The sequence below is a fragment of the Varanus komodoensis genome, unplaced genomic scaffold (assembly GCF_004798865.1).
Source record: "Varanus komodoensis strain SLA01 unplaced genomic scaffold, ASM479886v1 scaffold41, whole genome shotgun sequence".
In the NCBI taxonomy this organism is placed as follows: Eukaryota; Metazoa; Chordata; class Lepidosauria; order Squamata; family Varanidae; genus Varanus; species Varanus komodoensis.
Window position 1 is genome coordinate 2,937,275 of NW_025335954.1, and position 16,803 is coordinate 2,954,077.

The 16,803-nt window shown below is 39.6% G+C and overlaps 1 protein-coding gene across 4 annotated transcripts in view; it reads right to left on the reverse strand.

Moving 5' to 3' along the window:
• The window catches only part of ATF7 (activating transcription factor 7), a 119,734-nt gene that overhangs the window by 76,660 nt on the left and 26,271 nt on the right, over positions 1-16,803 (reverse strand). For 2 of the 4 annotated variants that reach the window (XM_044443353.1, XM_044443354.1), the window contains 2 exons: positions 14,125-14,217; positions 6,664-6,728 (listed from right to left, as the gene is read on the reverse strand). In XM_044443353.1, the coding sequence (XP_044299288.1) occupies positions 6,664-6,711 (48 nt within the window). In that variant the 5' untranslated portion in view covers positions 6,712-6,728; positions 14,125-14,217. The remainder of the gene's footprint in view (positions 1-6,663; positions 6,729-14,124; positions 14,218-16,803) is intronic. The other 2 variants (XM_044443356.1, XM_044443357.1) reach the window with 2 other exon arrangements.

Sequence of the window (16,803 nt, forward strand, 5' to 3'; positions counted from 1 at the left end):
TATTTCAGGAGAAGAGCATTCACTGTGCATTCTTTAGATAGCTGTTTGAAAACTGACTTGGAAGCTATAATCTACTTTCAATGACAAACTCGAAACACTGTTAACCTAGTGGAGACAAGAAAGAGCTCTCTCTAAATGGATGCAGGGTTTTGTATTTGAATGCACCAGTGTGTGGACTTCAGGGCTTTTCTACAATCATGTGATTTGACACTGAAAAGTCAAAGACAGCAAGGGCAGCCCACAACTAGAAAGCTTCCTGAAAGGAGAGGGCACCTTCTGTGTGTGTCCCCCCCAACCTTTTTAATACAAGAGCTTGTATAACAGGAATAATCTATATTGGTTTGTATTATACCAGCTATAAAACACACCTTAGCTTCAGTGCCATGTTTAACCAATCACAGAAGCCATTTGTTGGCTCATATATTACAAAGCAATAGAGATTTAAGGGATAATGGTTATAGTGGCAGAGTATACAAAGCAATAAACTACTTTTGAGGTTGGTTAAATGCCAAGTGATGCTGAGGCTTCAGTGCCATAAACATTATTTCTATTATATGACAAGATAAGAGGATACAATAAAGCACAAAGAAGGAGAGTCATTTTCTGGTCTCATGCAGGTTCTGAGCTTTTGATTTCTTGGACGTTCTACAGATGACACCCTTAGTAGCATAGGCTTAAGGGGAATAAATTGTCAGAGAGGTAGGTTTAAAAAGCAGACAATTGTTTGAGGAAATGGCTTGTATAAAAGTAGTGATGCGATCAGACTCTAAGTAGTGATTTGTGGTAAGTATTAAAAAGTGAAATGTTCCAATTTTTTTCCTTGGTAGCGGTCTAAAGTCTATGCCTTGCAGAGTATAGCCAGTGTTATTACACCACCCATTAAAAAAAGTCTCTGCTACAAGACAGCTGTACTGGATAAGGCATACTAATGACAGCTTTCTATTTTAAATACTTTATAATGCTATCTACAAATGCCATATGTTTGGGATTTAATAAAGTGGGTGGAAATGGAACAGAATGCATAGTATTAACAATGAGGCACTATATTTTGTGACAGCCAGGCAAGCATTGAATTGCACTTTTCAAATGAGAATTTTAGAACAGCTTCAAAGAGGAAAGCTGTTTTGTTTTAGGTTTTATGGCACTGCAACATGCTCAGTATCACCTGGTAAGTCTGTTGCAGAATTCTGAAGCTATGCCAGAATATCTTGGCCACCTGAAGGATACGGGTTGAGTGCATCTAGCATTTCACCAATGATACAGATGTTCATTTTAGTTTTGTTGATCAACCTCTGAAGTACACTCCCATGAAAAGCTTCTGTGACCAGAGTGGAAACTGTGCTCTCAACTGGTGGCAGATCAAGCTGTGAAATGGGCATATGGTGCTTCTCCATAAGAAAAAATGATACCAAACTGGACCCACATATGTGACATGGCAGTTTGGGTAAAATGGCCCTCAATCCCTCACAACAGCATTTTCTATCTCTGAATTAACACAAGAGTATATTTCACCAGATCTGTTGAGAAACTTGCATCATTATACATTTTAAATCAATACCTTTCTTCTTTAACGACGTTGCTAAAGTTTATTGCTCTCACTCAGCTCCATTGAGGGTGTGCTTTATTATCTCAGAGTATTTTAAATAGCTTTCAAAGATTATTTTAAGTAGCCATCAGGGATACCTAGTACCTTTGCCAACAGGACTATTTGGATCAATTACACTTGATGCTTTCAGCTAAAACCTAGAGCTGCTTCTTACAAAACATTTTATTCTCTGCAGCATTTTATGTTTTGTTCACAGTATTGTATCAGCTACATATACAATAGTGAGCTTTCCCATCAAAGTTCATATAAACAACACTCCACCATTAACTGTACAGGCAGAGTTGAATAAGAAACCATGAAATCTGTCTTTCTTAAAAAGTAGAATTGGGTAAATAGCAAACTCTACCCATCCAATTAAATGGTTATATTATTCTGAACAGAAAGATGATCCAGTGCAAAGCAACTGAAAGAATGATTTGATCACCTTTTGATGAGATCAGTTTCTTTAAATATCCAAGCCTGTTATATCCAAGTACATCAATGAGCAGAAAAGCAGGTATTTAGTTCTTGCAGAGTGACTCTATTTCTTTGTATACAGTTAGGGACCTGGGGAAGGAAAGGTCAATAACAAAACCATTCCCCCACTCACATGTGCATGCATTCTCAAGTTCTTTTTTTCCAGAAACTCTGTGTTCAAGTTAAATATTAGAAAACGGTTTCCAAGCTATAACTCAGGACAGCAATGACCCTGGCCCAGGGGGACCACGTAATCCCTTTCTTAGAGATTTTTAAGGCAAAGTTGGGCAAGCATTTGCCTGGGCGGTTTTTGGTGGTGGACATTCTGTTCCAGGGCAGGAAGTGAAGCCAATGGGCTTCTGGGTTCATTTCAGTGTGGTTTCTTCAGTGTGAAAGGCTTGAGCAGCCCTCAAGAAGCCATGAAGGACAATAATCTTGGGCTCTATTCATTTTGTTCTTTGGCTAGATTCAAGCACCCAGTTTCCTGAGAAAGCCTTCTGTGTGCCAGTGTGATATTACTAAATACTAGGGAAGAGAAATGGGCTCAAATAACCAATCAGCCACAAAGCTCATGGGATACCTGCAAATATACAAAGTGGAGATGATGACCACATACATTGCCCTGAAGCTCTCATGAATGACATTTTAGACGCAAAGATATGTAAGATTTTGTCTCCTGGAAATATCACATGCTTCCATCCCTCACTTGTGGGAATCAAATGGAAATGAGGATGTCTATGGGAGAACATTTGCAACAAGCACTAGGCACCATCTCAAATGTCACTGAATTTTCAGCAAGCTAAATTTCTGTACTTTATTCAGGAGCATGAACTCATTATTGCTTGCTTGGCCCACGTAATCCGGTTTTCCTCCATTCTTAAACACCTGGTATCTGAGAATCTCTAATTTGGAACATACTGGCTAGCTGTCTCTTCCAGCACAATGTTTGAAAAAATGGTTCATCCAAGTGTATTTTTGATTGGATTTTTAGATTCTGTTTGTTTGTAGATTCAGTATGAGTGGAGCAGGACATCCACAGCAATGAAGCAACAATACAGGCTTTTAAGTAGGGGGAAAAAAGAAAGCAAGATCATTCACTAGCAGGTCATTCAATTTTTTCTAGGTTTAATCAAAGAGAAACTTGGTAGACAAATGTTATAGCACTTCAGGTTGCCATTGGCAATTTTTGTTATATAGGAGTCTTTGCTCTATGCTCCATTAGAAGGTACCCTTTGAGCTAGAATGGGAAAATCCATTAGATCTTTGGAGGAAAGATTTTTTAAAATGCTACAAGAAAGAATACTAGTTTGAAATGTGAAGGGCTCCTAATTCTTCAAGAAGTACTTGACAGTATCTGTAGCTTCTGTTTTTTATGTTGCTTCCTGCTGTTGAAAGAACATTCTTTTTTCACTGTATAGGAGCTCTCTTATTGCACAGAGGACTCCCTATAGCTGTCTACTTTCTACTACTTAGATGGCACATGTGGAGGGGGTAGTCTTTGGTTAGGCAGCTCAGTGTTAATGGGTGTCTTGAAAGACCTTCACATTTAGTTTCTAAAGCTGCAGGGTTACACACAGTTACTAGGGTGTAGGCCTCAATGAAATCAGTTGGGTTTATGTTTGAGTAAAAATGCATAAGAGTGTGCTGTAAGCAAGCAAGAATTCTTTATTAAATTAAACTGGATCCATCAATACTTCATGTGGCTTTAAGCAGGAGGCTGGGGGTGTAAACTAAAATACTTCAGACCTGATTCAAGACAGACACTTGCTCATTATTATTACTTCTTTGCAACCATAGAGGCCATGCATTTTCCCTTTTTAAAAATAGGATCCTTCAGGTTCTATAAAGAAAAGCCACATAAATTTAATTCACGACTACACATAATCCTATCTTAGATCCCTACCCCCACTCCCCCTCCTTAAGGGACAAATTCTTGTTGAGCTACTAGTTCAGAGTAGAGGTAGGGAGGGGGAGAATGTGGAGAGGAATGGAAAGACTTGTCACCTGTCCTCTTAGAAAAGAAACTAGATAAACGACCTTCAGCAGAATCTTTTTAAAAGAAGTATATGCAGCACATTTAGAACTCAGCTGTATCACACCAAGCTTACTGCTGGGAAGTGATCATGTACAGAATCCAAAAATAACAGCCATTAAAGACCTAGCAACGAAAAACATGTTTACAGGACCATTAAAATCCCAGTAGTTTGGATTATGGGGAGGAGGGATAAGAAGATCACTGAAATCAGTTTTGAACCATCATACCTCTAATTAACAGCAACACTTTTACAAAAAATAGAGTATTATGGAAAAGAATTGGGAATAAAGCAATCGGCTAACAGCAAGAACTAACTGCCCACCCCAGCCATTGGAATACTGAATGGACATTTCACATTGTTATCAGTTTCCAAAACTGAAAAGGGTTGGCAGTGATTCTTTTCAGCTTACATTGCAACTTGTTTCACTTGCTCGTTTTTTTCTTCTTGCTTCTTAATTTTAATACTAGTAAGAAAGAATCCCTGGGGACATCAGTGGACGTGCTTTTGATGTCTTAAGTTGCCAAAAAAATATTTCATACAATTAAGTGACAGCAGAAGAGAGTCCATCCCTCTCAGTCTAAGTAAAAAAAAAAGATGGGTACAATGAAATTACTTCTGTCTTTTAATAATAGGTATATTCTTGAGCCCCCAACATACCATACCTAGGAAATAATTTCCAACTGGAGGAAAATAGATATGCATAAATTACATCAGAATGAATTTCCTTCCGCCTTACTTTCAGAAAGGAAAAGGGTAAATAGAAGCAACCTCTCAACTCCATCTTTAAAAACACTTCTCTGAAAGCTGCAAAATGCTCCATGAAACAGATGCATACCTCAGGTGTCCATGCCCACTAAGTATTGACAAACATTTCTCTCTTCTACAAAATATAAACACACAATAGATATGCAGAAACACTTGCAGTAGTCCTGAATTTTCCCTTTCCCTGTATTGCCCTGAACCTAGCAATAGGGAGAGGGGAGTGTATCAATACACGGTGCTAACTAACTTGTTTAAAAAAGAGAGGAAGCAAGTTCGTGTCAACCAATAACAAACTGCCAATTGACAACAACTGACAAATTATCAAATGTATAAGACCGCTCAGATTTTTAAAAAGAGAGTCAGTTTCAAGTATGCCCACAGTTAAGTATATACAAATTGCAAGATGATTCAGCCAGAAAAAAGCTGAAGTATGCTCCACTGGTTTCCTTAGAAAATTGTGTTTTGTGTGTGTGTTTTGTTTTGGGTTTTTTGTTTTGTTTTGTTTGGAGAGAGAGAGGGAGAGAAGGAGGAGCTCTATTTCAGACTTGAAATAAACCAGTCATCACAAATGCTTCATATTCTTTTCATTTCTTTTATCTGTCACAGATCAGTATATTGTAGGGTTCATATTAACATATGTCATAAGGAAGGTCCAATACAAATTCTATAGCATACTTTTATATTGCAAGAAGTTTGGCCTCTTACCAGTTTCAACCCATCATAAACTCAGTTTATCACATGGAAGTAGTCCAGTCTGGCTTATGTTTACTCAGGAGTTAACCTCACTGATTCAATGAGATGTCTAGGTGAGTATGTATAAGATAACAGCTTTAACCTGTGCACTTTCCCATATTAAAATCCACCATTTTGTTTTATTATTTAAGTGAATTATCCACCTCATTACACAAACAGGTATACTTACATAGAGGAATATGTCTGGGCAAAGCAGCTGAAGCACATAGCCAGAACTGAATTCTTTGGGTTTGTATTTGTATGCAAGAGTGGTACTGCCACCACGCACACAATAAGATGCCATGAAAGTATTTAGTACCCAGCTAAAGTTACCTAATGGCAAAAGCTTCTAAGAAAGTTCACCACCATAACCATCACCAAAAAGAAAGTTTATCTCTCCATTTAAAAATGAACACATTCATATGACTGATAGAAAAAATGTGAACCCCTGAGCTGTGTAAACTAGCAAAAAGAGCCCAAAGTATTATCACTAGAGTTCCCAACAGACCCCTGAAATTTAGGGGCTCACACAGCAGCATCAAATTCAGTTTCTGAGCTGCAGGTTTATTCTTGGCGTTTGCCATTTGATTGTTTGTATATATGGTATTTTATTGTAAACTGTTATGGAACCATATATGCATTTTATAAATAGATACAATGAAAGTAATTCTAAGTTGCTTTTCAAAAGTATAGTCCATTAGTTAACAGATGCAATAACTCATCTTTGGTTAAATAAGACTTACAAGGCAAAAAATAAAATAAGCAGTGTTATTATATATTAACTACAGATGAGGATAGAATTTACCTCTTCTGAAACCCACAGATATTATCAGGGGGTAGGGTGGAGAGAATATCCGCAGAACACCAAATATAGCACAAAAGCCAGGCAAATTTCATTACTTTGGAGCCCTTGCACTTGCTCGTAACCTGGATTTACACACTGCAAATCCTTCGATCTGATTACCTCCAGTGATCACGTAAAGCACTGGCTTTAAACTCTTTGCCTTAGTGATAAAACAGCCACTTTGATTCACAACGACATACTTGCCATAAAGTATACTGTAAACGTACCTGTCCACAGCCTGGGGCATTGCACACAAATGGCCTGTCGTCTCCCATATTTTTCCACAGCTGAGCTACACAGGATGACAACAACAACAAAAAAGGAGAGGGGGGAAAGAAGACAGAAAATTATTAAATAAGCCAAATAAGACAGAAAGGGAATGTACCGATGCTGTAGCAATTTTCAGGAATGCCATTCTCTTCGGTAACAATACTATAGATATTTGCATGGACTATCCCTTTAGGTGGCAGAAAAGGGAAAGAGAATTCTCCTCATTCTTGCCAGGCAGAGTTTGATAAAAATGAGCAGTTCCTGCATGCAAGCTTGTGCCAGAGGCGCAATCCTAGACTCACCACAGACATACTTCATCTTTTGCAGTGCAAAATAGAAGGTGAAAGGGTGGTGGTGAGCAGAGGACTGGTATTGCCAAGTTTTTCCTGTAAGGATCTTTTTCCAAGGTACATTTGTACAGCAGTCCCCACCACAAGCAACCACCCCACCCTGCCCAACCAAAATATTCAGTTACTTGTTGACATTTGGAGGGACATGCTTCAGGAGTTTCAAAAAGTTCATGCTCCAATAAAGTGAAAAAGCTGGAAAAGCCAGGATGGCCTAAGCCATGGGTCCTCAAACTACGGCCCGGGGCTGGATCTGGCCCACTGTGCCCATTTATCTGGCCCGCCATGCCCATTTGGACCTGCCATGCGTGCACCCGGGCCCACGGGCACACCCTTCACTGCCCACCTCGGCCTGTGCGTGGGGAGGCAGCACTCAGAGAAAACGATCTCCAAATGAGCAAGTTGCTGCCTCATGTGTCCGCCTCATGCCGCATGCCTGCCCCCGCCTCACACCCCGCCCGTCTCAGTGCGTGCGCCCACATGTGCTGCCCCCGCACCGGCCTGCACACTGCCGGCACCACCTTTCTGGCCTGCGCCCAGCACTGGCAGCTTTCAACAGGCCCCCTGGTGGAAAAGTTTGAGGACCCCTGGCCTAAACTGTTCTAGTTTTCCTGCCCTCCATATTGCTTAACAGAGCTCAGTCCTCAAATTGGTTGTAGGGTGTAGATTGCTGGTATTTAATGCAATTTCCTTTCATCCTTATAATGAAAGTAGATGAAGCTCTTATACTAGATTCTTGGTTCCCCTTCACACCACAAAGCAGATGCACCCATTTATAAAGAGATCCCACAGATACACAGTCGTGTACAACAAAATCATGCAGCAATAAATCAAAGTCCTCTGGATGCACAAGTGATATTTTCAGTGGGAGAGAGAGAGAGAGAGAGAGAGAGAAAACTGTAATTAATTAAGGGATTATAGGAGTGGTGCTCCATTTTACAAGGCCATAATCTAACTCCCTAGTGGAAAAACTGGAAGACTGATGGCAAGAGTCACTGACTATAGCCAAGAATAACAAAGCATCAGTCCTATTATGCTGTAAGTGAAGCTATTCTTATTAATAAAAAAAGAGTAAATAAAAGAAAACCCGACCATGTAAATTCTTGTTCCATCTACCCACTGTTTTAACAGTGAAATTTAAAAAGCTGTAATAAAGTAAACATTATCTCTTCAGGGAATTTGCTATATTAACATATTGCAGCTGTTTATGTTGTTCCCAATAATCTCTCAATTTGAGTTGAGGCGCTTGTCTGCTGGAAGCCAACAAATGTTACTGCTGAAGCAAAATGCAGTCATTGTAGGATTTTAAAAAGCCAGGAAGACAAGTTCTCCAAGGACTACTAAACATGCAAATACTTTTAGCATGTGCAAATCCAGGAGGTAGAATATACTAGCTTGTTCCTGATTAGATGCAAGATATGAGTGTGCATGATGGTATGTTTAATGAAACACACAGTGGATAAGGCACATGACTGCAATGGTTGTTTCTGTGGTGTTCACACTGGCTATAGTCAGGAGGTCATCGTCTGGAGGATGAAGTAACTCTTATGTTACCCTTCCCTTCTCACAAGTCCCTGTATTGAAGAGATCCTAGTTTCCTCAGCATCATTTGCCACAATATTGGAACTGTCTGTCTGTGGTTTGAGCAATCCCTTCAAACTAGTATCCAGCAGTTTACTATATCAAACTAGTATAACTTGCAAACTTGGTTTGGTAGGAGTACAGTTAGCCAATTTGAATGCCATGGCAAACTGAGATTTGAGGGATTCTAAATGTGATGACCAACTGCCAATGCTGTGAAATAAAGGCACATATCCATCTCCCAAGTTACAATGGATATATGTCATGCTTTTTGTGTGTATATGCGGCAAGCATCATGTGTTAAACATCTCTTTGGCATTTAAAACAATTATTCATTCAAAAGGCAGTACTCATACAGAATGACATGGTATTTATAGGACTAACTAAAGTACTCTAGAGCTGTAGTGTTTTAACTTTTTCAGAGCCTGGTCTTACCTTTAGTCCCAATGTGAATTTGTGTGTGTGTCCCCCACCCCAAACTTTTACCATATAATTGTAGGATGGCAGTGTTGCTCTGTGATCCAGTAGTGGGTCCCGACCCATCTGTTGAGACCAATGCTCTAGAGTAGAGGTGTGCAGGAGGTAGATGAGTTGTTTCCCTGTGGACCAATATTAACTGGCTGATGGATAATAATTTCTTCTGCCTGTGGTGATTCTTGCAAAAACTCTTGGACTTGTTTGCCTACACAAAACACTTAATATGTCCTCAAGCAAGAGTACAGGTTAAAAGATTCAGAGAACATGTGCCTACTTTGCTATCTTAAAAACAGACTGGAGCACTATATGGATTCAACTGTTGAGACTGCATGTGCTATTTAAAAAACAAGTCAGTCAACCCTTGCCCTGGACTAGCTGTGTATGCTTACAAAGACAGCAGAAAACTACCTATGGCACTTGTTTGATTATAGAGGATAAAATATAAGATATGCAACTACTACAAAAGAAGAATCTAGGTTAACACAGAATTGTTCCCAAACATATGGGAATGGAGATGGAAATAATTTTTCTATCTTAACAGATAGACTATATAGCATCTACAGTCTGGACTGCCTCAAGATTTTATATATATAATGTCAAAATCAGTAATTTCTATATCTGAGCTAGACAGAATTAGACTTAAAGGCAAAATACTGACTCTTCCTTATTAATGTTTCATTCCAACCTTCCTCCAAAAAGTCCAAGGCAGAAAATATGGCACCGTCAATTCCCCCTCACATTTTATCATCACAACAAACCTGTGAATAGGTGGGGCTGAGAGTGACTGGCCCAAGGTTACCCAACAGCCTAGTTCACATATAAACCTGACCCATGATTTGGGTTGCTGAATCATATATTGGTTGTGATATGTGAATACAGCTGTGTAACAAATCATGATGTTAACACAAGCAGTCCAGAAAGAAAATGCCTGACTTTTTGGATAGTAAACCATGAGTTGTAATTACAGACAAATACAGAACCATGGGTTGTTCGGAGAGGCTACAAAGAGAGTGGGCAAGAGCAGTGTTGTACTGGCTCTGCATGCCAGTACTACAATCCTGCAATGCCATTTGGGGAAGAGGGAGGAAGCAGGCAGAGGAGGAAGGAAACAGCAAGCCAGGGAATGAAAAAACAAACTACTTGCTTCAACTGACTACCAGACAAGTCTTTGTCAAGGGATACAAACCTATCTGTTACTTTTACATCACTTATTATGTTTCGTAAACAAGTAGGAATTTGAATCTGGGTCTTCCCAGTCTTAACCCAACACTCTACTGTATCACTATATATTGCCCTTCTGCGCTCTCTACCTTCGCCCACTTCATTAATGGGAAAATATTCATCATTTTAGCATCTGGGAGGTTTAAAAATGCAAAAAGGCTTAGAGCAGGTTTAAAACTAGGCAGAAGGAAGAAATAAAAAGCAAAACAAATCTGGTTCACTTGCTTGTAGGTAATGGTAAGGGTAAACCAAGGCAATTCAGTTCTTTACAGTCAAACTGTATACAGAACGCTTTAACGGAATTACAAATCACACCTTGGCAGCAGTCTGTCACTTGTATGATCATCTTGTTTACTGAGAAAACCACATACAAGCCTCAAAGCAGCCACAAAGCCCTCCTAAACCTCAATCTGTAATTACAGGCAGAGATAAACTTTGCCAGGCTGTGGAACAGCATCTCCTCTCTCTCCACTAGTGTGTTTCCCCTGACAGCTTATAACAGTCTCATTCCGCCAACATTTCTACATTCCACTCTCTCACACATATATACACATCTGAAGTTACAGCTTACAGGAATAGGAAAATACAGCAGCAACACAAGGATAAGCAGAACCATGTCCACACTGTAGATATTGCATTTCCTGCGCAGCTGCTGTATTCGCCTTTCTATTCACAGGCAGTGTGTTTTGTTGGTTTGTTACAGCTCAAAATGACTCAAAGTCATGCTGCCACTAACAACATTCTTAAAAGCAGGAGATGAAAAACAACATGAGTTTCCTTCACTGTTCCCTCCCCACTCAAACTGTGAGATATACAAGTATACTGAAGCAACAGCACAGGACTTTTGAACTAGCCATCAGATAGAGAAAACAACCAACATTTCAGTCTGCCTCCCCAAAAATGACAGTTCTAATGGGTGAGAAGGACAGCTTTGCTTAAAAGCCAGGTGTTAAACAAAAATTCAAACCACCCTCCCTTGTCATGTTGGAGCTTTCAAATCGAGTTTGAAACATATGAAATATGACTCATGCACTCATCCAAGCATGCAGTCAGATTATATTACATTTAATCTGATTAAATTGCTTCAATGAAGTCTAAATTTAGTATCACAGAGAACAAGTCTATGACTGGATACTTAGGAATATAATGCCTTTGCATCAAATCACTTTTTACAGAACTGTTTTCATTATGTCCAATATGGTGGTACTGCAAGAACCAGACATGGACTGAAATCTACTTTTGGACTTTTGGAATATACATACTCCCTCTACTAAAATATAGTTTCTGCTTTTAACTGAGGTGGCTTTTCCCATCTATTTAGGAAAAAAGAAAGGACATTCTATCAGCCGAACTTTTCAATGACAGACAGAAGTCCAACAAAAAATCTCTTAATTGTATTCTTGAATCAGCAAATTTGATATTATTGTTTAACTAAAACTACAAATAAAACCCAGGCATTTTTTCCCTTGGCTAGGAAAAAGTAAAGGAAGAGACTTACACTTCTAAAAATACTGTTCTCGTACAATAACATAAGAACCATGCTGTATTACAGCAAAGGTCCATCTGGTCCGGGACACTATTCTCTTTACACAGTGGTCACTGAGATAGGAGCCAATTAGATAGGACCCTTCCACACCAGCAGATGACGTGACACCCAGAGTTACTGGAAGAGTTACAAGCATTGTTTAATCCTCCCAGACCACTCTGTGCATGTACATGTCTGGCTGAGAAGACAAAGTAGTCTCCCTGCACCCCTCAACACAACACCTTAGCAACTATGTGGACTGCAATACTTTTTAAAAAGCTCATTAAGACTCAAGGTCTTCTTCAAAGCATAATGTGCAAAGTCATGCATGGAAAGGAGCTCTCTTTGAGGTCAGGTACTACATGATTCAGTACTCTCCTAAGACTGAAACAGGGGGAATCATCAACTCCGCCTCCTCCCTTCTAAGAGAACAAGAACGTTTAAGTATATGATGTGTTATCTACAATCTAAAGGGATATACTTTCAGGAAGATTATCACCATGTCTCCAGATGTATAGATTACTACCAAGTAAAGAGATATGAAGGCCCAGGAACATTTGGTGGGAAAACAGTTTTCCATTCTTATCAAACAGGGCTCTCAATGGAAGTTTAGGGGAAATGATTTTTCCTGGAACAAGTAAGGTTTTACTTACTTAAAATGGATGGTACAGAACTTTTTATGTAAGAGAATGATAACACACTGCTGGAATGTTCAATGTTTTTAATGATGTTATAATATTTAAATATACAGGTGGCCCTTAATATTGTAACAGTATTTATTATTACACACACGCACCATCTTTTTTCTTCTTGTAAAAAAAGTAAGGCAGCTTCCATGGTCCTATACTACTCCCCTTTACTCTGAAAACCAGAGATAGCAAGAGGGGATGCATACTAGGCCGGGAACCCTGAGTCTCTACACAGCCATCTGTTCTCTGTTTGCTTAATTTTTATGTCACAGTGAAAATATTCACAGTACTGATGTGAACATCAAAGTGGCACCAATGCCAACTGAAACAATTTTAATTCCAGGTTACAAAAATGTGGAAAAGTAAGAGGGGGATGAATATTTCGGCAAAATACTGCAGTGCAAAAATTGTGCTTATGGGGTGGATTTTTGATATAGTCAGAACTTGTGGCCATGCTTAACTATTGAATGATCTAGTCATTCTGGCTGCAGAGTAGGCATTTATAAAATGGATTTCTTTTCTATGTCATGTATACTTCTTGCTGTTGTGTTGAGGTTTAGAGAGTGTCATGGCTCACTGAAAGAGATGGATATATTGGTACTCAAACTTTGGGTCATGCTTACCAGCAGTTTGAATGCTTTTGCATGGAGCTCTCGAGACAGTATTATCATTAACATCCTCATCAGAGACGACTCTGTTTTGTAATGGGTTGCTCCTGGATTCCAAAAATGGCTTATGTGTTTGACGCTTAGAATGTTATTGCCGTTATTATGCTTGCATGGAGTGTCCCCCACTGTTTTGCAATTACAGTCTTAAAGAAGTGACAATGCTTGTGCCAAAAGGTAGATTTTGGATTATTTATTTGTTTGTTTATATTTGTGATATTTATATGCCGTCCTACTGCAAAAGCCTCAGGACGGCTTACATAATAAAATACAAATATCAATATAAACAAATTATAACAAAGTGTCAACAACATAAACAAATTGACCCACTCTGGCTGCAGTTAAAAATATAATATTAAAAATACCATATTAAAACTTATTAAAATACTGATGAAATAAAAAGGTCATAAAAGATTATGTGCAATGGCCTGCTGGTAGTGAAGTGGGATAACAGGGGCTCAAAGAATTGTTTTCTGGAACAGCTCTATGGGATGACCCTTCTCCTCTCATAACCCATGCTTTGCCCGGGTCTGAGCCACAGACCTTTTAGGCACCTAGCACTGCCCTTGTTCACAGCAACCCTGTGAACTAGATTAGGCTGAAAATCAGTGACTATCTGAAAGTCACACAGTTTGCTTCACAGGCAAGCAAAGTCAGATCTCCCAAATCCCAGTCCAACACTACACTATGAGTACCATTTCTGTCCAAACAACACAACACTGCTTACTACAAACATCTCCAGGTCCTATTTTCCACTTTGATTTTCTGCAGCTTTCCAGATGGTGAAAAGTTAAGGTGTATGTAGTTGACATAAGGTCCTCAATGAGCAGTTCTCCTCCTACTATTGTATATATTCAGCATTTGCATAAGAACTAAGGCATTTGTACTTTGGAGGCTAGAATCTCATTCTTACCTGGGACTATGGTCCAATAAACGCAGAACGCTTTACTTCTGAGTAAACATAAATAGGATTCTTCTATGTAGGCTGCCTTGGGAGGGTTTTGCCCTAAAAAAAATTAAACAAAATTACTCTAAAATTTTCATAAATATGCCGAAGAACATAATCTTATATGCCAAATTATATATCATGTACTTAATGCTGCTAAAGCAGTAAAATGACTGTAGGTTTGAGAAGGAAGTAAATGTTGCACGTATTTCAAATTTGTCTCTGCCTCCATAAAAACCTGGAGAAACACCTCCTCTGCACCCTCAGGAGGAGGAAGAGCAGAACAGCGCTCATCTCCACCACTGCCGATCCTCGGTCAGCCACCCCCAAGTGTCACTTGGGCACCTCATCATAGCTGACATGCCCATTCTGCTCCCCTCAGTGCTTCCACTCCATCTCTTGTTGTGCCTGATCATCTTCTGGAAATGCTGCAGGTCCTGGAGCAAGTTATGCACCCCTGGCCAGTGGCTGTTCATTCTCCCTGTGTCTACAGATATGGGAGAAGGCAAACATAAGCTCAAGGTTTGTTACTTAACACTATCAATCTGTTTTTTTGCAGGGAGGAAAAGGGAAGAAATAATGTCTCTACAAGACCCCAGAAGGCTGGTAGAACTCCAGTTTATGAAACCTGGGGAAAGATTACATTTCCTATTTCAAAGAGGGATGAGAAAGCATTGTGCAGGAGAAGGCAAAGAGCTTGCCAGACCAAGAGATCAGTGTCCTTGGGACAAATTAGAAGTCTAATTTGCTTACACATTCAGGGATGATTCTGTGGCTGAGGCAAAGGTGGGAGAAAGGGAATGGAGGCAACACTCTGGTAAAGTTAAAGACTCCAGAATCATTCTCCCTCCTTGGTGATGCAACCATGTAAATTATAACAGAAGCAGCTCCCTCAGGTTTCCATGATACTTCATCCCATCACACAAAATGGTCAAATGCAGACATCAGCTGCACCCTAAGGTAAGTAAGTCAGCTTGCTTTCCTGTGACTGTCATTCTTCACATGGTCATCTGTGCATGCATACATTCAGGCTCTGCACCTGGGTGGAGCCAGACTCCATGTAGGCACAGAGCCCATGTGTGTGACATACAGAGACCACAAAGAACTGTTTGTACACAATTCTACTCAGCTACAGAAAAGATAAAAGGACTTCACCACAATTTTCTTTTTTTAATTGAGTGTGAAGACTTAGCTTGCCCAGAGTTTTATATCATTAATGCTTCAAAGGGAGTTTTTTGCTTTTAAAGGTGGATGCATTATGAGCACTGACTGGACTGTAGCCAAAAGGAGGACCACTGAGAAACCAGAAGAAAGTCCAAGCATACTTGATGAACCTTAACATTTGCAGGAACAGCATTTAAAAAAAAAAGGCTCTAAGGAAGTAAAACCACCCTCAAAACACAGTGCAACCAATGAGGATACAGTGCAACATTTTGCTGCAGCCTCACTTATTCCTCTCTATAGCTCACTATTCTCTTTATAAGATAATGCCTAGAAAAGGGGTTTCTAACATGGTAAAGGTAAACAGTAGTAACAGCAACCAGCATTAAGTTTTACCAACCTAAGAAGACCCCTGCGCTTTTAAAGTATGAGGACAAGTCTCTAAGAAACTAAAAAGAACTGCTTAAGACTCCAACATATCACAATCCATGTCCTGTGAACAGCCTTCTCTACCAGTACCATCCAAATGCACTGGACTATGAGCTGCTGACATGGTTGATACTGACTGTGGATTGTGGGAGCTGTAGCCCAATACATTTGGAGGGTGACACTTTGGGGAAACTGCCTTACAGAAAATGTGTAGGATACTCCCAAAGCCATCCACCTTCCAAGAGGCACAATCAATTGTCTCAACTATCATTTATGTATCTTGAACTCCAGCTAAGAATTGTCATTGGATGCTTCTTCATGATATGGAATAGTTTTCCTGTGCTTTATTTTGTAAAAATTGTTCCATTTCAAAAGTTCCTTAGTAACAATGAAAGGATGCCAACTGAGAATACAATATTTCCTAAGTTTGGCAGATTCAGAGTTGGAATTAATATTTTAATGCAATTATCCTTATGTTTCACTGCACTGCATACAAGTCTCAGTGAGAAATGGAAGATGACAGTGAAACCGAAGGTGCTCAAACAAATGTAGTACAAGAGAGTTGAACTCTGTTCAAATGGATGAATGGTTGTCAGCATATCTTGTGAAGTTCTTTGAGCTACTGAAATTAATTAGTGCAGTCTTCCCCAGCTTGGTGCCCTCTAGATGTGTTGAACTATAATTCCCAGCATCCCCAGCCAGACTTGCTGACTGAGGGATGGGCAGTTGTAGTCCAGCATATCTAGAGGACACCTGGCTGGGAAAGACTGAATTGCTTTTCTTATATTTAAACAATGTAAAGGAAGTACAAGCCATTGTGTTTTCAGGTGAAGAATGTTGTTGCCTGACCCTACGTACTTCCTCACTTGAAGCTGTCTCCTGGCTTGGGGGAGTATTATTCAGTGGAAAGGACAGAAACTTGCTGGCTGTGGAGGACATGATCCACCTCCTTGTCAGAAGCAGGAGCTCTCTGGCACTGATAACATGCTGTCTTCCTATTAACAGTTAAAGGGCCACAGTCACTTAAAGACCAAGTTCTACTACTTCATATGGTAT